Raw genomic sequence first — 22,201 nt, 5'->3', positions numbered from 1 at the left:
GCCCTGTTGAGCTGGGCACTCCCATCCAAATATACTGGGTAGTGATTAAAAAGAGCTTGCTTTTGGTTTCAAGTGCCAACATACCATAGCCTGAAGAATCTTGTGTCCTCATGACAAAGACCAAGCAAGAAAGCCCTGAAAAAAATAAAAGGAAGGAATTAACATTTCAGGAATCTTCCTTAAATCCTTCAGTGGGCTTCTGAATATCCCTGTCAACCTGCTTGTTTCTCCCAGGGATAGTACTTGATTTACAACATAGAACTTACTGTCTTGACTACAAAGGAGGGTAACATGTTAAATATAGGTAAAATTATCATTTCCATAGATCCCACTCCTATTAGCAGAATAGTTTGTTCATTTAAATAGATTCAGTTTCCTTTCTCCTAAAAATATGTGGATACATTTCATTAAGGTTTTAATCAATTTGATAAAACTGACAAATGCTAGCAAACTTAGTAAAATAGTCTCTTCTTTGGAAGCTGCTAAACACTTACATCTGGTTTAAGTTGGTGTGGCTGGAGGCTGACTTAAAAAGACCAACACAAAAGAAATTATTACTACTCATACATACTGGAGAGAAAAGGTGTGGGGAAATATAGACCAGGATGTGAAGAGTGGTCATTTCTAGGTAGTTTTCAATTTTGCTTATCTGCATTTTCTAACTTTTCCTAGAATAAACATGGTTACTTACATAGTGACTTATATTCTCTTTTCAGAGAATATAAAATGATATTGGGAATAGAAGCTGTGAGAGAGTTCAGCTTTTGAGAAAAATATCATATGCCTCACCACCACCACCACCAACCCCATCAATACAGAAATCCTTCCTTTTTGGTGACACTCATGAATTTTATTCAGGGTGGCCACCTGATTATATTGAAAACAAAGTAAGTTCTGCTCTTTAAGCAAAGGGCTTGGTTGCCCTAGTAGTGAAAACCCCTCCTTATCTTTTTTGTATGAGTCATTCTGGTTGTTCTGATGAAACCATTAGACCCAGACAGTGTTCCTATTTCCCAAGTCTGCCAACTCAACCGCTGAGGAAGGTCATCAAAAAGACGTGACTGCCAATTGACCTATGAGTTGGACCCAGACACTCAGAGGCTCCTCACTTCCTCACCTGTCTTTGCAAAGGGGGTTCTCCTTGCCTTTCCTGCTTCCAGAGGCTGTTTCAAGGACATCTCCTTGAGATAGTGATGTGGTGCATGCATGACTGAGCCCAGTTAAGGCTCCTCTCTCTATATGTAGACTTACAAGATTTGGTGGGTGGGTGTGGGGATCCATTTGTCTTGCTATTGCCCAAGACAAACTCCATATGTAAGTTCCCTTTGCTTATTGAAACTGCCATCTCCCAACCTGGACTGGCCAATCTCCTTCTTCAGTCTCTCTGCCCTGGAGTAATGGGCCCTGTTTCAGATGACACCTGAGAACTTCCAGAAAGGGAAAGTTGTGAACCGATATCAACTCCACAGTCAGTATAAGGGGAACAGCCCCCTCCCCTACAGCCCAGCAGGTAGGGGCCAGCTCAATGTTACTGAGAGGTAGCTGGACTCAGGTATCAGTGATGGGTGTGGTTCCTGCAGAGCTAGAGTGCCTTCCCCCGGTGGAACTGAACAGACTGACCACTCCCTGCTCACGTTGCCCTCTAACTCTGGCTTAGATTTTACCAGGGGGAAGAGTAAAGAGGAGAAGAATAAATAAGAGCATACGGGAAGGTGGAACATGTGAACCCATCAGTGAGGGTGAGGTTCTGTGCTGAAGAAGCAACGTGTCCTCTCCTGAATCTGACTGTGGATTCCCAAATTCAGCCTCTGTTGAAGCTTGTCTCATATCCATCCAATTCAATCATGGTTCTGAAGCTGACCTCATAAAAGCAGACAGTAGAATGGTGGTTACCAGGGGCTGAGTGGACAGGGGTGAACATGGGGGGACGTTGTTTAAGGGCATTAACTTGGAACTAGTAGAGATTGAATGCACAGCATAGTGAGGATAGACAACAGAACCATAGTATAAACCTCAAGGCTGCTGACAAACTAGATCTCCTTGGTTCCCATGACAAACAAGAAGTGGTGCTTATGTGATGCCACAAGATGTTAGCTAAAGCTAGGGTGGTCATCATACTGCCATATATAAATGTACCAAATCAACATGGGGTACACCTCAAACTTACACAATGTTACGTACCAATTATGTCCCAATAAAGCTTTTAAAAATTAAATTTAAAAATAGTGTATTTATGCTGAAAGCTACAGCAGAGCAGGTGCACAGGGAAACAGTATCACCAAGAGTGATACCTAGTGTTGAGTAAGCATTAACCTCTGATAAGCACTTTCCAGGTACAACCATCTCATGGATTTCCCCTGATATTCTCAAGAAGCAGAGTCTCTTCTCAGCCCCATTTTACAGCACAGGCATCTGAGGGTCATAGTGGTTCTGGAACTTGCCCGAGATAACACAATGGGGAAGCAACAAAGCTCAACCTCTGACTAGGCTACACCCCCACTCATTGTTTTCATTAAGCACTCCTTCACAACCTTGGTTTGTGAGATCTTATTGCTTTAATTAACACTATATTCACTACACCAACAGTCCCGGGGACCAGAAAGTGTCCTGTTTTGTGCCAGAGAGAGAGGAGAGAATGTGCATAGTATGATTCCCTCACTGTCCATTTGGGATAGAGTCTTTCCACAGGACACAGAGAAATCAATTCTCTTTAGACTCTATTTATATGACTCAGGACTCCCTGAAGAGGCTAATGGATTGGCCCCAAACTCTCCCCAAATTCCAAATCCTCTGTCAACTTCAGATGTTCATATATACATGCTGACAAGTCCAGAGATGGGAGATATTCCATACTGGAACTTAAGAAAAAAATCAACTACATCAATGGTCAAAAATTTCATGGAGATTTTGAGTTTGCTGCCAATGAGTCTCCCCATGAAGCTTTCTGCCCCCCAAATTTGGTGCATTTTTGTTGTTGTTGTTTTAGCTCATGTAATTTATTATTATTTTTTTAACTCTCATGCCTTCTTTCAAGTAGGATTCCTCAGTCTCGGCACTATTGACATTTTAGCCAGGATAATTCCTCAATGGAGGGACTGGCCCATGCACTGGGGGGTGTGGGGTGGCACCCCAGACCTCCACCCACTAAATGCCAGGCACACCCTTGCCCTGAGTCATGGCCACCAAAACTGTCTGCAAACATTAGTGGGTGTTTGGTCCCCTGTGGGGACACCAAACCACCCCCATTTGAGAACCACTGCTTTCTATTTTGTCTTTACTTCCAAAGACATTAGACATTGTAAAGTAAAGCAATAAAAACCATTGAAATATTGGCTGTATCTATGTGAACACACACTTAGAAATCCAGACATGCCCGTCTCAGGAGATAACCCTCAGGCCAGCCCTCCTCCAGCTCAGCTGAATACTATAGCTGTTCTAGAATCAAAGAAAATAAGACATTGAACACTCACCACACAGAAGTAAGTTTGTGCTCTTGGCCATACCTCCCCCAGCTTCTAACTGATAACTGATAACAGAGAGGGAACTGTAGAGTCTCATATCCTATTTCTCAAGGAGTCTTGGGGGTTTCAAGAGGAACACTGTCTGTTGGTTAATTTCCACGGGTCAAGTCAAAGTCTAATTAAAGGCAACATCATGAATACAAACCTCTATAGGCCATTGATATCTACATTATGCTCACTGCAGAATTCTCTGGTCACATAGTCAGTCACTCATCAGACCCAGAAATAAGGACCAAGGAGTAAGGCATCACTGACTTTGGGGCACTAATCAGCCAAGCCAGCAACCACCCTGCCAATGCTGCATGTTTGGCAACATTTTAAAACATATCTACATAGGGGAAGGGAGGGAAAACTGAAGGAGGGGGAATCAGAGACTGAGACAAACCATGAGAGACCATGGACTCCAGGTAACAAACTGAGGGTTTCAGAGGGGAGAGTGGTGGGGGACTGGGGTAGACAGGGGATGGTACTAAGGAGGGCACATGTTGTGATGAGCACTGGGTGTTATACACAACTAATGAATCATTGAACATTACATCAAAAATATGATGTACTATATGGTGGCTAACTTAACATAATAAAAAATATAAATAAACAAACAAATAAATAAAACAAAACACACACACACACGATAAAACATATCTGCATTCCTGTGTGCATTGCAGGATTCTTTACAATAGCCAGGTATGGAAACAACCTAAGTGTCTATCAAAGCATGAATGGATAAAGAAGACGTGCCAGAAATATATAGGCACATATATTATCCAGCCTTAAGGAAGGACATTTTGTCATTTGCAACAACATGGATCAATCTGGAGGATGTGATACTAAGTGAAATAAGCCAGACACAGAAGGACACATATGGCACGATCTCACTTATATGTGGAATCTAAGAAAGCTGAGTACATAGCAGCAGAGGGTAGAATGGTGATTGCCAGGAACTGGGTGCAAGGAGAAATGGGGATATCCTGGTTAAGGGATGTGAAATTTCAGTTATATAAGATGAATGAATTTGGGGGATCTGGTGTACAGCATGGGGACTAGAGCTAACAATATGTGCTTGTATACCAGAAATATGCTGACAGCACATCTTCAATGTTCTCATCAAAAATAAGTGATAACTATGGGAGGGATGGATGTGCTAATTAGCTTGACCATGGTGATTGGTGATTATTTCACAGTGTCTGCATCTATCAAAACATCAATTTGTACACCTTCAATATATATAATTTTATTTGTCAATCATACCTCAGTGAAGCTTGCTGGGAGTAGAAAAAAATAAATTGAATCAAAACCACAGAACTAGATATTAAATATTAATGTGTGCAGCTCAGTGTAAGTAAATAAGAATGAGTTAACATATAATAGTAAAATAGGAACATTTCAGTTCCACACTTCAGATTTTGGGATTTGATCTGTGAGGTTGAGAAGTTGCTTTTCTTCCTGCTTTTCATGGCATTTCTGCCATGCAGAAATTACTTTGAAGTGGATTTTCTTATTCTCTCCTTTATTGACCCTGACCCTGCTTGTTGCAAGTAGACAGAGAAATACTAGCTGTCTTATTTCTCAGTTCTCTTAGCCTCCAAGGACTCACTTCTTGGAATTGCCCCATCTGACCTCACCTGCTCCTCAGCCCAGATCCTCATTAGAGATGCCCTACCTCCAGCATCCACTTCTTGCTGGAGAATGGATTATTCTCCCAATAAGCTAAACAAAGTCAGTGTTATACTTTGGGGTAGAGACTGAACATCTTGTCTATTTCCTAGATAGTAAATTTGGAGTTCACATCAATATTGTGGGAACACTGTGCTATTCCAAGAGGAGCCGCAGGAACCTAGAGATTTCATACACTGTGACAGGATGGTGGGGGTTGGGAAGGTTGAGCCATTTGCCCAAGCCTGGTGGAAATGGGACTCCCCACTTGGGTCCCTCTGACCCTCAGCTCTAGCCATTAGCCTCTGTGCTATAGAATCACATAGTTATTGTTCCTTCTTCCTACACCTTGGTTCAGTCTGTCCTCTTCACTCTGCAGACTGACTTTCTCTAGCTGGTGAGCAGGGTCCTTTATGGCCATCCCAATGAGACCTCTGACAAAGACTCTCTCCTTGGACTCTGCTTGACTAGGTTCAACCTTGGCCTTTCCTCTCTATTTTTGTAGAATCCAGTTTAAGTAAGAATCCTGCTAAATCAGTTTAGCAAAAATCCCCCACCCTTGGTATCTGATCACCCTCCATATCTTACCACACTGGCTTGCCTTCAGTAAGAATTCCCCTGGTTCTGATGTTTCCTTTGGTGATTTTACATCCCTGACCCCTACCTTGCTCCTTGGACATTAAATCTCCAGTTGTCACTGTTGGAATCAGAACTAAGTCCAAATTCCTCCCTGACTCCAAGACCCTATTGCACTGGTCCATACACCCATCATGATGCTCCCCTTCTTGGATAAAGCCCACCTTACTGTTCTCTAACAAGTGTCCTTAAATAACCTTTTCTCTAGGAGTTTGAATAATATGTTTTCTTGAACAGCTGCCAGGTCCATTCCGGTCTCTTAGTTCAAATGCTTAAGAGAGAAAATCTGATGGTTTATAGGACAAGTGAATGAATTGACCCCTCCTGGGTGACCACACTGTTGCAATCAGTGATGGCCAGTAGGAACAAAGTTATGTGGCATGTGGGGTACACCTTTTACAACAAAGGCAAAGGTATCATGGAAGAAAGCTGACACACTAGCAATGCTGTCTTCTGATTGTAGACATAGTAGGGGTCTTCTGTCTTCTCTATTGAGTATATATCTGTATGTATGCATAAATATAAGGAGGCATGGGGGTGAGGAATGATGACCAAGACAGATAGTAGCAGAGAGTGTAAGAACTAAACCAGGAACAGGAAGGACCAATCAGCAAGTTCATCATAAAACAAGAATATTTATTGAGCACTTATTATGTTCTGGATATTATTTTAAATACCAAGATTACAGTGGTGAATGAAACAGACAAAAACCTCTGCCCATGTGGCATGGACACTCCAGTGGAGTAACACAAGAAGTAAAGGAAATAATAAGTAAATATACATGCAGCAGTGCTGAGTACTGTCCAGGATGAAAAAGCAGGGAAAGGTGAAAGAGATCAGGCACAGCTTCATTGCCAAGGTGGTGTGTGAAGAGAGACAGTGCAGTGTGTGAAGAGAGACTAATGTCGTTTTAGGGATTGCCTTTAGGGATAAAGAGCACTCTGGGAGGGAACATAAGCTCCCTGCCTCTTCTGAGGCAGGAGTGGGCCTGTTCTGTGATGCAATAAAAGAAAATATTGAGAGCCCCCTGCTAGAGACCCTTAGTTTTATTTCCACTCCTCTGGGGCACTAACCCAAGCATGGGCCCTTCTAAGCAAAAGTGCACATTGCATAGAAGCAGAAGTGGGTTTTGGTGAATGGCCTCTGTCTCAGTGGGGTGGGCAGTTCCCAGAAAAGAAAAGCTGGGCAGACAATGCAAGAAGTGTTCTCCATACATACTACCATCTCTAAGTACAGAGTAGGCACCAAGCAAATATATTCTGGTCTCTGGTTGATTATTCATTTCCTGGAACAACTGGTTGACCGCAAAGGACTTCTTCAGCAGTTGCCTGTTCACTATGAACTAATGCCTAGACCAGTAATTCTCAACATTCCCAGGTGGCAATGTCTGGAGATGTTTTTGATTGTTGCAATGGGTATGTGGGGTGGTTACTGGCATCTAGCTGGTAGAGGTCAGGGATGCTGCTCAACATTCTGCAATGGACAGGATAGCCACCCACAACCAAGAACTATAAAGCCCAAAATGTCAACAGTGTAAAACTTGAGAAGTAATACCCCTAAGTGGAGGCAAGGAACATTTCACTTATCACCTTTTAAATTTATCTTTAAAACATTTATCATTCTGGCCTTCCAGAGGTTTATGATTCAAGCACACATGATTTATAAGCACACACATCATGTGTGCAATAGCATAAAAATACAGTGTAAGTCAAGTCATACAGATGATAATAGAGTGAGTAAAGGAGATGGATTTCTGAGAGCTAGAAGAAGAAAAGACTCTTGAAGGATGAAGAAGCTAGTTCTTAAAGAAAGCAAAGGACTGTTGAATCACAGGTCTGTACCTCTGAAACAAATAATGCAATATATGTTAAGAAAAAAAAAAGAAGAAGGAGATAGCAGGAGGGGAAGAATGGGGGGGGGAATCAGAGGGGGAGACAAACCATGAGAGATGATGGACTCTGAAAAACAAACTGAGGGTTCTAGAGGGGAGGGGGGTGGGGGGATGGGTTAGCCTGGTGATGAGTATTAAAGAGGGCACGTTCTGCGTTCTGCGTGGAGCACTGGGTATTATGCACAAACAATGAATCATGGAACACTACATCAAAAACTAATGATGTAATATATGGTGATTAACATAACAATAAAAAATAAAAAAACTAATGATGTAATGTATGGTGATTAACATAACAATAAAAATTTAAAAAAATAGTGAGGGCACATCAAGGGACATGGAAACCAGCTGAAAAAAAAAAGGAAAGCAAAGGAGTGAGAGAGGCAGAAAAGAGAAAGAAAGCAGACTTCATGTTGGGAGGGGAGGAAGAATATTGAATAGAGAGGTCTAAACCCGCAGCACCAAGAACATTTGGCTGGTTTATCCTCTTCTTGCAACTGTCTTGGACACGAAAACAGCAACAGCACTTGTGGGGCTTAAGTGCAAGGATTTGTCAACTGCCCAGGAAGTTTTATTTGTGTACACCTTTTGAAATTGTGTGAGTCTCCCAAAATTTTAACTGTTCAAGAGGAATCACATAATTTTAAGGCCAGCAAGTGGACTGAATCACTGGTTGCATTGCTGCCATGTGGAAGAGACACTGGAGCTGATTAAGCAGTAAAGGGACAGTCTTTGGTCCACACCCTAAACATGCACATGAAATCTCTTCAAATGAGTCATGGCAACTCTTGGCTGCTATTTTTTCATTTCCTGCTGTTATCATGTAAAATAGGTTTTAAAACACCATCTGGTAACAAAGGTAGCCATGCATTTGTTAATTCCAGTGCTGAAAAACACTCCTAGAATCCCATTACTTTGAAAAAGAACTTAGAAATATTAAAAGAAAACAAGTAAGGCCAAACAACTGCTGTGACCTTCATGCTGTTGGTTTGGGAGCATTTCCACAAAAACACATTCCAGATGACACTAAGAAAAAAAAATTAACCCAATAAATGAGTAGGTTTGAAAGTCATCAAACAAAAGAGACAGTGCTGGTCTCCGGACCACAAGACCCTTCCTATTAATAACACGCTCCTAAGTGGGATGGTGGTGGAATTTTGCATTGCAAGAATGCAACCTTTTTTTTTTTTTTTTGTTCATATGGGACTTATTGAATTCTGTAAATGTCGAGTTTGCAAAATCTTCAGGAGAATAAAATGCAACCAAATGCCCAGAGAAAGAAACCTGCCAGGTGAATCTAGATGTTGGCCAATAAATCCTGGGCAAGGTAGCAATAAGTGGAAGAAGAAAATCCCCTTATTTCCTTCATTATTAAAAATTATTCCTTGAACATTTAATGGCACATGATGTACAATACTGGGTATGGGTCTCAGAGGTCTCCCCATGACCCCTTCTTTCTAAGGACCTAGAAGCCAATAGAATAAGGCCTCAGAACTGCTTTCAGGAGGAAGATACAGATGGTGGCATTTGTCCAATCCACGTGTGACCACAGGGGGCGCTGTCCAGAAGCAGCTCAGTTTTCTGTTCTTAGCCAAAAGGCAGAGACAAGAGTCTGAGCCTGTGGTTGCACAGAAGTAACTTCTCTTCTGGGAAAGACTTCTGATGACGGTCCTGGTTCCTCCTATTTGGGGAGATAATATGTAGAACAAGCTGAAGAGAAATTAACACCTCAGAAATGACAAACCAAAATTTCTCTAAGGTCCAAAGCTCAGTAAAGAGGTCCTAATATCTGACTTTACAGCCTTTCCTCCACCAAACACCATCTATGATGGTCTTTTTATTTATCTGATCTTTTCACAAACATTTACAATGTGTTTGTTTACTGTATGCTGGGCAGCATTCTAAGCTCTTAACACACATGACCTCTCTTTCTTCTCATGATGAGATAGATCCTATCACCATCTTCACCATACAGATGAATTCCTAAGGCTCAGAGACAGTAAGTGGCTAGCACAAGCTCATGCAGCCTGGAAGTGGTGGAGCTGGGACTTGAACTCGCATGTTGACTCCATTCAAACAGTAAAGGATCACTAAATGTTACAGAGGATCAATGAAGACTGTAAGGTTGAATATCTGCTTTTTGGTTTTTATTTGTATGTATTTAATCTTTAGAAAGAGTGTGAGAATGAGTTGGGGGGGCAAAGAGAGAGGGAGAGAAAGAATCTCAAGCAAATTCTGAGCCGAATGCATCCAGTATGGAGCCCAATGCAGAGCTCAATCTCACAGCCTTGAGATCATAACCTGAGCTGAAACCAAGAGTGGGACACTTCACAAGCTGAGCCACTTAGGGGCCATGAGTATGTGTTTTTTAGAATGAAATGTGTTGTCCAAAGATAAGGGGATAGGATTACTGTTTGTGGTCTTTTATATAGTTGACTCTTGATAACATTGTGTTCATACAAGTAGTGCTGACATGGTTCAGAGTAGAGCAAAGTGCTTTCATGTACATTGTTTTGTTAGTCAACCAGATGTTTCAATGATGAACGAATTGAGGCTCAGGGAGGTTAAGCTCCTTGCCCAGCATCTACCAGCTGGAACCTGAAAGAATCAAGATTCAAACTCAAATCTGGTGAACCCCAGAATCCATGGAATGGGTTCCACTATGCGACATGCTTTTGGAGACCACGTGTTGGGACAGTTCCTCTACACAGTTCAGGTTGACATAACCTTTGACTGCTGGTGATTTCAGCTAAGGGGTGAATCAGTGGCATATACTTATACTGTTAGGACAGTCAGTAGCCAGTAAACAGACTTGTCCTCGGTCTGAGAGTGCATGTCCCAGGAAGCTGGTCCCAAAAGTTGTTGACGATCTGGAGTGACAAACAACTCTGGTGACAACCAAGGAATGCTGTCAACTTTCAGAGGAAAACAGACCTGAGTCTGAACCCCTGTACCCAGCTGAGTAGCTTCAGCCCAATTATGTGGACTTTCCCAGTCTGAGTTCTCATCTATAAACAAAGACCTTAGACACTCAACAAGTTAAGTGAGCATCTTTTGTGGGCCAGGCATTGCTCTAGGTAGAAGGAAAATCATAGTAACCACAGCACTGAAACTTACAGGGGGTAGAGATTGACCAAACGTAAACGCTTTCATGTTTTCCAGAGTAAGACAAATATCATACAGAGAGGCACATCATGCAGAGAATTAAAATAGAAGGTGGTGATAGACAAAGATTGTCAGTGGCCACCGTACAGGAAACCAAACTCCCCCCACCTCATGAGTCCTGATTTCTCTTCACTGCTCTGTATTTCTCCATAGCCCACATCACTTTGTGAAATACTGTATAATCCATGTTTGGGGATTTATTCTCAGCCTCCCCTAACCAGAATAATAATTCTGTGAGGGCAAGGATTTTTGTCAGTGTATCTTCTGCTGTTTCCCCAGGACCTAAAACAGCACCTGGCATGTACTGGCTACTCGGTAAATACTTGTTAAGTGAACATTGTTAAATAAATTTAAATTTTTTGATAAATATCATTTGGATATTTATGGAAAGACTGGAGAAAGAGAGGGAGAGAAAGGAAGGAAGGGAAGAAGGAAGGGAAGGGAAGTGTTCCACTGATTTTGGCCTCAAAAACCAGAAACCACCAGCATAATGGAGGAAGTAATGCAATTTCTCTTTTCCTTCAGATCAAAAGACCAGGAAACTCCTGGCAGTACAAGATGTTGGGTTCAGCCAGTACACAGCATTGTAGAGAAGTTGGTCTTACCATTTTGGTTTGGGTCGTAGAATGTGTTACTTCAATACTTTCAGTTTCAATCCCTTTCCAGATCCTACTAAACCACTTCTTGTATTCCATTCGCACCTGAGGAATATACAGGTTTGTGTCACATTAGGAGCTTGCTTAGGAAGAAAGGACCCTGAATAGGAGGTTAAAGATATACATGCCAAGCCCCATGACTACCCTCTCATTGGTTTCCGGTATAGTCTTGGACATCCTCTTCTTGGTTCATTCTAAAAATCAACTTTTGTTGAATGTATTTACTAAATGTATTTACTAAATGTCAGGCATCACAAAGTCTCTGTAGAGTCTATAGAGTGGTGGTGGTGATGATGATTCTGACAATGAAGAGGAGGAGGGGGGAGAAGGTGATGGTTATCATGGAAATGATGATGGTGGTGGTGGTGGTGATTATAACAATGAAAGTCAACATTTATTGAACACTAGCAATCTTCAGTACACTTTATTTTATGCAATATATCATTTCATCCTACATAAAGCAAGTGAGGAAGGTTCTTCTGTTACCCCCAGTTAAAGATAAAGAAGCTGAAGCTGTTGGAAGTAAATGGACTTATTCAAGGTCATACAGCCAGCATTCAGCATCTCATCATTCTCATACCAGAGCCCCGACACTAACTGCTATGCTGAGCCACTCCCTGTGATTGCATGGATTCCTTCCTGAAACCTGTTAACATGTTATAAAAAGATATTTAAATATTTAATATTCAACATTATTTCACAAAGACACTTAAGTTGTACTGTACTTCTGGGTGTGAGGATACCAACAATTAAGAAGGCACTAGGAGATGAAAGAGAAATAAATGAAGTGTTATGCTGTTGTCTTTGTCACCAGCATCTTAATGGTTGGTAGTCCTGCCCAACAGCAAAGTGAGAAAAGCCAGAAAAACTGTTTCCAATCATCTAAAAGGAGTAAAAATACAAGAAGATGACCCTTACAAGAACTTAATGTATGCCAAGGACTGCACTAGGAGATTCATATTGCATTATCTCTCTTTTTTTCTTTTTTAACTTTCTTCCTTTCTTTCTTATTTTATTTTAATTTTTTTATTATTATGTTCAATTACCAGCATATAGTACATAATTATTTTTTGATGTAGTATACAATGATTCACTAGTTGTATATAACACTCAGTGCTCATCCCAACACATTCCCTCCTAATACCCATCACCTGGTCACCCCATTCTCCCACCCCCTCCCTCTGTAACTCTCAGTTTGTTTCCTGGGGTCCAGAGTCTCTCATGGTTTGTCTCCCTCTCTGATTTCTTTCCTTTCACTTTTCCCTCCCTTCCCCTGTGGTCCTCCACGATATTCCTTATGTTCCACATATGAGTGAAACCATATGATAATTCTCTTTCTCTGCTTGACTTATTTCGTTTAGCATAATCTCCTCCAGTTCTATCCATCTCAACGTGAATGGTGGGTATTCAACCTTTAGGATGGCTGAGTAATGTTCTTTGTATATATGAACCACATCTTCTTTATCCATTCATCTGTTGAAGGACATCTCCCCTCCTTCCACAGTTTGGCTATTGTGGCCATTGCTACTATGAATATTGGGGTGCATGTGCCCTTCTTTTCACTACACCTGTATCTTTGGGGTAAATACCTAGTAGTGCAATCACTGAGTCGTAGGGTAGCTCTATTTTTAACTTTTTGAAGAACCTCCATACTGTTCTCCAGAGTGGCTGTACCAGCGGTGTAAGAGAGTTCCCCTTTCTCCACATCCTTGCCAACATTTGTTGTTTCCTGTCTTGTTAATTTTAGCCATTCTAACTGGTGTAAGGTGGTATCTCACTGTGCTTTCGATTTGTATTTCCCTGATGGCAAGTGATGTGGAGCATTTTTTCATGTGTTTGTTGACAATTTGTATTTCTTCTTTGGAGAAGTGTCTGTTCATGTCTTCTGCCCATTTCTTGACTGGATTCTTTGTTTTTTAGGTGTTGAGTTTGAGAAGTTCTTTAAAGATCTTGGATACCAGCCCTTTATCTGTAATGACATTTGCAAATATCTTCTCCCATTCTGTGGGTTGCCTCTTCGTTTTGTTGACTGTTTCCTTTGCTGTACAGAAGCTTTTTATCTTGATGAAGTCCCCAAAGTTCATTTTTGCTTTTGTTTCCCTTGCCTTTGGAGACGTGTCTTGAAAGAAGTCACTGTGTCCAATGTCAAAGAGGTTACTTCCTCTGTTCTCCTCTAGGATTTTGATGGATTCCTGTCTCACATTGAGGTCTTTCATCTATTTTGAGTTTATCTTTGTGTATGGTGTAAGAAAATGGTCTAGTTTCATGCTTCTGCATGTGGCTGTCCAGTTTTCCCAGCACCATTTATTGAGGAGACTGTCTTTTTTCCACTGGATGTTCTTTCCTGCTTTGTCGAAGATTAGTTGACCATAGAGTTGAGGGTCCATTTTTGGGATCTCTATTCTGTTCCATTAATCTATATGTCTGTTTTTGTGCCACTACTATGCTGTGTTATGATCATAACTTTGTTGTGATATAGCTTGAAGTCAGGCATTGTGATGCCCCTAGTTTTGTTTTTATTTTTCAACATTTCCTTGGTGATTCGGGGTCTTTTCTGGTTCCATACAAATTTTAGGATTTTTTTTCCAGCTCTGTGAAAAATGTGGATGGTATTTTGATAAGGATTGCATTGAAAGTGTGGTTGCTCTGGGCAGCAAGACATTTTAACTATATTTGTTCTTCCAATCCCAGAGAATGGAATGTTTTTCCATCTCTTTGTGTCTTCCTCAATTCCTTTCATAAGTATTCTGTAGTTTCTAGATATAGATCCTTTACATATTTATTTAGATTTATTCCTTGGTATCTTATGGTTTCTGGTGCTATTTGGTGCATTATAAATGGAATCAATTCCTTAATTTCTCTTTCTTCAGTTACATTGTTAGTCTATAAAAATGCCACTGATTTCTGCGCATTGGTTTTGTATCCTGCCACATTGCTGAATTGCTATATGAGTTCTAGTAATTTAGGGGTGGAGTCTTTTGGGTTTTCCACATAAGGTATCATATCATCTGTGAAGAGTGAGAGCTTGACTTCTTATTTGTCAATTTGGGTGCCTTTTATTTCTTTTTGTTGTCTGATTGCTGTGGCTAGGGCTTCTAGTATTATGTTGAACAACAATGGCAAGACCATACAAAAAGATAAACTCAAAATGGATGAAAGACCTCATTGTGAGACAGGAATCCATCAAAATCCTAGAGGAGAACACAGGGAGTTACCTTTTCAACATTGGCCACAGCAACTTCTTTCAAAACATTCCTCCAAAGGCAAGGGAAGCAAAAGCAAAAATGAACTTTTGGGACTTTATCAAGATAAAAAGCTTCTGCACAGCAAAGGAAACAATCAACAAAACAAAGAGACAAACTCCCACAGAATGGGAGAAGATATTTGCAAATGACACTACAGATAAAGGGCTGGTATCCATGATTTCTTCTTTAAATGTTTGGCAGAATTCCCCTGGGAAGCCATCTGGCCCTGGACTCTTTTGTTTTGGGAGATTTTTGATTACTGTTTCCATTTCCTTGCTGGTTATGGGTCTGTTCAGATTGTCTATTTCTTCCCGTTTCAGTCTTGGTAGTTTATATGTTTCCAGGAATGCATCCATTTCTTCCAGATTGCCTAGTTTGTTGGCATATAGCTGTTGTTAATAAGTTCTAATAATTGTCTCTATTTCCTTGGTATTTGTCATGATTTCTCCCCTTTCATTCATGATTTTATTAATTTGGGTCCCTTCTCTTTTCTTTTTGATAAGTCTGGCCAGAGGTTTATTGATCTTATTAATTCTTTCAGAGAATCAGCTTCTAGGTTCATTGATTTGTTCTACTGTTCTTCTAGTTTCTATTTCATTGATTTCTGCTCTAATCTTTATTATTTCTCTTCTCCTCCTTGGTTTAGGCTTTATTTGCTGTTCTTTCTCCTGGTCCTTTAGGTGTAAGGTTAGCTTGTGCATTTGGGATTTTCCTAATTTTTTGAGAGAGGCTTGGATGGCTATGTATTTCCCCCTTAGGACCACCTTTGCAGTATCCCATAGGTTTTGGACCGATGTGTTTTCATTCTCATTGGTTTCCATGAATTGTTTACATTCTTCTTTAATTTCCTGGCTGGCCCATTCATTCTTTAGTAGGATGCTCTTTAACCTCCAACAGTTCGAGTTCCTTCCAATTTTTTTCTTGTGGTTGAGTTCCAGTTGCAAAGCATTGTGTTCTGAAAATATGCAGGGAATAATCTCAATCTTTTGGTATCGGTTGAGACCTGATTTGTGACCCAGTATGTGGTTTATTCTGGAGAAAGTTCAATGTGCACTCGAGAAGAATGAGTATTCTGTTGTTTTAGGATGGAATGTTCTGTATATACCTATGAAGTCCATCTGGTCCAATGTGTCATTCAAAGCTCTTGTTTCTTTTTTGATCTTCAGCTTAGATTATCTGTCCATTGCTGTGAATCGAGTGTTGAAGTCCCCTACTATTAATGTATTTTTTCAATATGTTTCTTTTTTTGCTTATTAGTTGTTTTATATAATTGGCTGCTCCCATGTTGGGGGCATAGATATTTACAATTGTTAGATCTTCTTGTTGGATAGACCCTTTAAGTATGATATAGTGTCCCTCTACATCTCTTACTACAGTCTTTGGTTTAAAATCTAATTTGAAGCACTGGGTGTTATACGAAAACAATGAATGGTGGATCACCACATCAAAAACTAATGATGTAATGTATGGTGATTAACATAATAAAAAAGTAAAAGAAACCTAATGATGTATTGTATGGTGACTAACGTAACATAATAATAATAATAAAAATCTAATTTGTCTGTTATGACGATTGTTACGCCAGCTTTCTTTTGAGGTCCGTTGGCATAGTAAATGGTTCTCCATCCCCTCACTTTCGGTCTGGAAGTTTCTTTAGGTTCAAATGAGTCTCTTGTAGACAGAATATGGATGGGTCCTGCTTTTTTAACCAATCTGAAATCCTGTGTCTTTTTATGGGAGCATTCAGCTTATTTACATTGAGAGTAACTATTGAAAGATATGAAATCAGTGCTATTGTATTGCCTGTAAAGTCCTTGTTTCTGTAGATTGTCTGGTTAATTTCTGGTCTATATTACTCTTGGGGTCTCTCTTTGCTTACCAAATCCCCCTTAAAATTTCTTGCAGGGCTGCCTTGGTGGTCACATATTCTTTCATTTTCTGCCTGTCCTGGAAGTTCTTTATCTCTCCACCCATTCTTTTTTTAAAAAATATTTTATTTATTTATTTGACAGAGAGAAAGATAGCGAGAGCAGGAACACAAGCGGGGGAGTGAGAGAGGGAGAAGCAGGCTTCCTGTGGAACAGGGAGCCTGACGTGGGGCTTGATCCCAGGACCCTGGGATCGTGACCCAAGTGGAACGCAGACACTTAATGACTGAGCCACCCAGGTGCCCCTCTCCATCCATACTGAATGACAGCCTTGCTGGATGAAGTATTGTTGGCTGCATGTTCTTCTCACTTAGTACCCTGAATATGTCTTGCCAGCCCTTTCTGGCTTGCCAGGTCTCCGCTGATAGGTCTGATGTTATTCTGTTCTGTTCATATGTAAGGAACCTCCTCCCCCTAACTGTTCTCAGGATAGTTTCTTTAGCTGTAAGATTTGCAAGCTTCACTATTATATGTTGGGGTGTTGATCTATTTTTATTGATTTTGGTAGGGGTCCTCTCTGCCTCTTGGACTTGAATGTTGTTTCCTTCCCCAGAATAGGGATGTTCTCAGCTGTGATTTGTTCAAATATACCTTCTAGTCCTCTCTGTCTCTCCACCCTCTCAGGGATCCCAATAATTCTGACATTGGAATGTTTTATGGTATCATTAATCTCTCTAAGTCTATTTTCATGGGCTGCTAGCTGCCTATCTCTGTTTTCCTCGACTTCCTTCCTTTCCATCAGCTTATCTTCTAGATCACTACTCTCTATTCTGCCTCATTTACTCTGGCTGTTAGACTATCCATTTTGGACTGCATCTCAGTCATAGCATTTTTAAGTTTGGCCTAATTAGATCTCATTTCTTCCCTTAGAGATTCTATATTGTCACGAATGCTTTTTTTCAAGCCTAGCTATTGACTTCATGATTGCTATCCTGAATTCTATCTCTGACATCTTGCTTATTTCCATATCCATTAGTTCTGTGGCAGAGTACATTGTCTCAGGTTCTTTTCTTTGTTGAGAGTTCCTCCTCCTAGTCATTCTGTAGAGGGATGGTTGAGTGAATGAACAGAGTCCAAAATATCAACCACCACCCAAGCAAAATGCACCCTAAAAAAAATCCAAAGTGTTTGGAAGCTACCACAGATATGCAAACAAAGCCAAGATGATCCAAAACAATAAAAAAAGGTGGGGGAGAGCTTATAACCTCTCAGGGTGGACAAAGCAGGGTTATCTGCCTGTTCCTGATTGATTTTTGGTCTGTGTGTTTGAAGACAGTATATCCCAAAATCGCAAAGAAATCAGAACTTATATATTTATCAAGATAAAATTGAATAGAGTGAAAAACGGACTAGTATGGGGAATAGTCTATAAAACGTAGAAGTGAACAAACAAAAGTTAAAAAGCAGCTTAAACCATAACTTGGGAAATAAGAATCTATTTGAAACATGAACAGGGTAAAACAAAAACAAAAAAAAAAAAAAGAAAGAAAAAGAAAAGAAACAAAAAAGAAATGTAAAATTTTAGCCTGAAGAATAAATGAATCATGAGAGAACACCTGGAGCTCCCTATATTATTTTCCCCCTGGCACTGGAGTTTTACAGTCCTGTGGGAAATAAACTTATCATTCACCTGTTCTTCCAGTCTGTCTTCTGGGGGAGGGGCCTGCTGCTCAGCTTCTCAGGTGTCTTTGCCTGGGTGGAATGACCCACCCCTTGTCAGGGGGATGGGCTTAATGTGAGCTGGTCATTTGTGTGGCTTTTGTTCCCTGGTGGCTTTCGGCTTCTCTTTAGAGGGTCAGAGTAAATATGGCCATTCAGGAATCTCTGGCCCAGAGCCACAAGTTCGCTGTCCCCTTTCTTTAATAAACCTTCCAGGTCAAACCATCTCCACTTCTGTGTGTACCAAACTCCACAGACTCGTGCTATTCCCACCCTCTGCAACTCTCCCAGGGGAGTTCTGGGGACCTGAGAGCATCTGTGCCCTTTGTAACTTTGCAATTGCTAGTGGCTGTGGGCTTGTGCATGCACCCTCTTCCGCGGCTCCCAGTTCATGGCTGGGTGCCTCCCCAGTGTTCTTTCATGGGCCACACCGCCCTGAGAGCTGTTGCCCAGTCATGGGCGCAAGCCGTTTTCTATCTCCCCTGAGACGTTAAACAGCTTGCACCTTCCACTCCTTTTCAGGGTGGCCAGGCAGAGAGTGGTCTCCCTACAAGCCAGCTGGCAGTTTATGGTGACTGGATCTGAGAGTCCCTTCTGGGCTCACTGACCATAACCAGTCTCCTCGCTCCACTGCTTGGGCACTCTATTGGTCAGGCTCCCCCATAATTTCTGAGTCTCCTGGAATTCTGAGACCACAATGATCGACCTAAAATTCTGCCCTATTCATCCCTTGTGCCCTTTTCAGAAAGGGAAATCTCTCACTGGAGCAGATTTCTAAGGGTCCCCATTTTTTGCTCCAGTGTTATATCACTTTCCAGGGGCTAGCTTATGGTGGGGCCATTCCCCCTCTGTTTATCTCCTGATATTTCCCCAGAAGATTCAGGGTTCTACACCAACTACCTTGCAAAAAGTAGTCATTTTTCTGCTTGTAGAGATCCAGATAAATCTTACATCTCAGGTTGAATTCATGTGTGTTCAGAATGGTTTGATAAATATGCATCTAACTTTGAGAGACTAGATGGAACAAGGTCCCCTACTCTGTTGCCATCTTGCCCCACCCCCCGCAATATCTCTTTTAATTCTTAATCCTGTGAGGCAGGTATTGCCACAAACACAGGTGAGACGATTGAGGCTCAGAAAGGGTAAGAAGGCTGGCCAAGGTCACACAGCAACCTACTCAGAGGAAAACCTACATTAGAGCTGAAGTCACTCTATTTTTGGCATAGTAAGTCAAATATTCCACTGTCCCTCCATAAAGTGCACCTCACTATAAGAGGCTTCTGTATCCTCTTTCTGGTGAACTCAGGTATGACCAAGGAACTTGCTCCACTCAATGGAAGAGAGCTAATTAAGGTCACTTTGCCAGGATCTCCCTTCCCTCGGCCATGAGAATACCAGTGTTCTAAATAAGGGCTGCTCTTATTCAACCTATATCCCAGAGTGAAGACAATGTAGATCAAGCCATGGCTATGTAGCATGAGCAAGAAATAAACCTTTGTTGTTATAAACCACTGAAATTAGAGGGTGGTGGCTATAAGTTACTGAATCATAATCTCCTTTATGCTGACTGATACATGCTCTGCTATGGACTGAACTATGTCTCCTCAAAATTCACATGTCAAAGCCCTAACTTCCCAGCATGACTGTATTTGAAGACATGATGACCTTTATAGAAGCAGTTAAGATTAAATGAGGCCATAAGGGTGGAGCCCTGACCCAATAGGATTAGTGTCCTGATAAGAAGAGGCATAAAAGCTCTCTCTCCTGCTCTCCCCCATGTAAGGGTAGAGCAAGGTGGCCATCTGCAAAAAAGAACAGAGATCTCACCAGAACCCAACTGCACAGGAACCCTGAACTCAGATTTCCAGCCTCTAGAATTATACGAGAAATTTCTGCTGCCCAAGCCACACAGTCTATGGTATTTTGATATGTCATCCCCAGCTGACAAAGGCGTACTCTTAAGAGATAGTTTGGAATGTGAAGGTTAGTCAGATGCTAGTGAAACCCAGAGCACGCAGCATACCAAATCATCACCTAAAACCTCCTTCCAGAATAAGGAAACCCCAAATACAAATATGAAATGTCAGAGAAAGGTGAGAATGGGAACAGCCATTCAATAAGACTTTGAGAGTTGGCTGTTGAGAAACAAAATAATTAGCCTTACCTGGCGATTAAGGAGACAGTGTACCACAAAGAGCAGAACACCCTGCAGGATATTGATGATGGTGAATGTGTACGCAATGACTGATCTGATCACCTTCCCGACCTCTTCAATCATAAAAAGGCCAAGGCCCCAAGAACAGCCCAGGATAAATAGCTGAGCAATGGCTTTAAATGTCATGACTCTGAAAAGGAACAAGAGCAATAATAAGTATCATTCATCACTATGTGTTGGGTGCTGTGCTAAATGCTTTGCATATATTACCTGATTTAAACTTCACATCAACCCCATGTGCTTAAGCGACCTATTCAAAGTCATACAACTCGAAGATGAGGCAGAACCCATGTTTTTCATGGCTGCTTCTGAGAATAATGCTTTTTCCTATTCTTGGAAGTGATTTATCTGCAAGTCTTTTACCTGGATCTGCTGGGAGATGTGTGGAAGTGCCTTCTGGAAATCTGTATTGGAAAATGTGTTAATGATGATATCATGACTTCAGAATAGAACATGCTGTTGTGTTTCTTCAAAGGAAAGTTGTGTTTTATAAAACAGAATGGGGTTCTTAGCGGCAACTGTCTAGGAGAGATGACATGTGTGAGTGTGTGTTTGTGCATGCACACAGGGGTGTGAGCCTGCACTCATCAAACACGTGTAGAGGGATGAAGAAATGCCAGGAAGGGTGAAGCTGTGACCCTCCAAGCTGAAAACACTAAGGCGAAGAGATGTTAGGTTGGCCTGATAAGTAGATGAGATCAAAGCCAGGGTCTGAAATTGGAAAGATAGTCCTTTAAGTTTTGTCCACATGACTCACCAATGCCAATTTTTGCCCACCCTTGGGTAAAATAAGCACTTGCTCCTCTTATCAATGGGGGAATGGTAGTCGTGCCCACCACATAGATTAAAATTATGAGCATTCAGTAAAAGAATATTGGTAAATTCCAAACATCTACTAAGTTCCTAGTTGATGTTAGTTGTTCTTATCGTTATTTTTAATCGTTTAGATCAGCACAGTAAGAACTGAGTGTCTACAACCAAGGATAATGGAGGGCAGAAGTGGGTGGACTCACGGGGTGGTGGAGGAAGGATAATGTTGATACTCTTGGCATGAATTTCAGATGAAGAGTTTTCTACACAAAGGAGGCACCCAATGAATATTTGTTGAATAAAGAGATCAAGGAGTACATTAAGCTACCTGAAATTTATAGTTTTTACTTCTAGAAGTTGTACCGCACACACCCTTTATCTAGTACCATGAAATTTTATATCAGATTTTTGTATAGGTTTTTCTTTCCCAGGCAGAAAGAAAAGTAGCCCTGTAGAAAAAATATGTGGATACCACTGATTCTGGGACCTTCTTACCTGGTGTCCTGAATGGTAGAAACGTCTTTATTGAGGGAGGAAAGTTTGCTTCTCAAAATCCACAGAATTTGGAAGTAGAACACCAAGTTTATCTGTGGACACAGAATGAAATATTGACTTGGAATTTTATTTTGAGGCCGTGTCGTGCAACCCAATTTGAGGTGGACCTAAGTATCTTTTTTACAAAAGATACAGGCTTCATAGGATGTTTTGCTCTGGTCTTTTATACAGCATATTGTGTGTATATGGACCTGGGGCACTTGATACTTGATTAGGGTGACTACATAATGTATCATTCAAATCAAGATGCCTTGAAAGTGAAAGATT

The 22,201-nt window shown here is 41.0% G+C and overlaps 2 protein-coding genes across 2 annotated transcripts in view; both read right to left on the bottom strand.

Moving 5' to 3' along the window:
- LOC113916120 (adhesion G protein-coupled receptor E4-like) overlaps positions 1–3,513 on the bottom strand; it is a 98,777-nt gene extending 95,264 nt beyond the window's left edge. The window contains exons 1-2 of the mRNA XM_027582015.2: positions 3,471–3,513; positions 85–135 (exon numbers count right to left, since the gene is read on the bottom strand). Coding sequence (XP_027437816.2) covers positions 85–135; positions 3,471–3,501 — 82 coding nt within the window. The 5' untranslated portion in view covers positions 3,502–3,513. The remainder of the gene's footprint in view (positions 1–84; positions 136–3,470) is intronic.
- A 5,556-nt stretch (positions 3,514–9,069) lies between these two features.
- The window catches only part of LOC113917915 (putative adhesion G protein-coupled receptor E4P), a 56,049-nt gene continuing 42,917 nt past the window's right edge, over positions 9,070–22,201 (bottom strand). The window contains exons 14-17 of the mRNA XM_027586012.2: positions 21,875–21,966; positions 20,519–20,699; positions 11,472–11,567; positions 9,070–9,382 (exon numbers count right to left, since the gene is read on the bottom strand). Coding sequence (XP_027441813.2) covers positions 9,275–9,382; positions 11,472–11,567; positions 20,519–20,699; positions 21,875–21,966 — 477 coding nt within the window. The 3' untranslated portion in view covers positions 9,070–9,274. The remainder of the gene's footprint in view (positions 9,383–11,471; positions 11,568–20,518; positions 20,700–21,874; positions 21,967–22,201) is intronic.

This window comes from Zalophus californianus, chromosome 1 (assembly GCF_009762305.2).
Source record: "Zalophus californianus isolate mZalCal1 chromosome 1, mZalCal1.pri.v2, whole genome shotgun sequence".
In the NCBI taxonomy this organism is placed as follows: Eukaryota; Metazoa; Chordata; class Mammalia; order Carnivora; family Otariidae; genus Zalophus; species Zalophus californianus.
The sequence above is the reverse complement of the archived record's forward strand: the minus strand, read 5'-3'. Positions and strand labels throughout refer to the sequence as shown.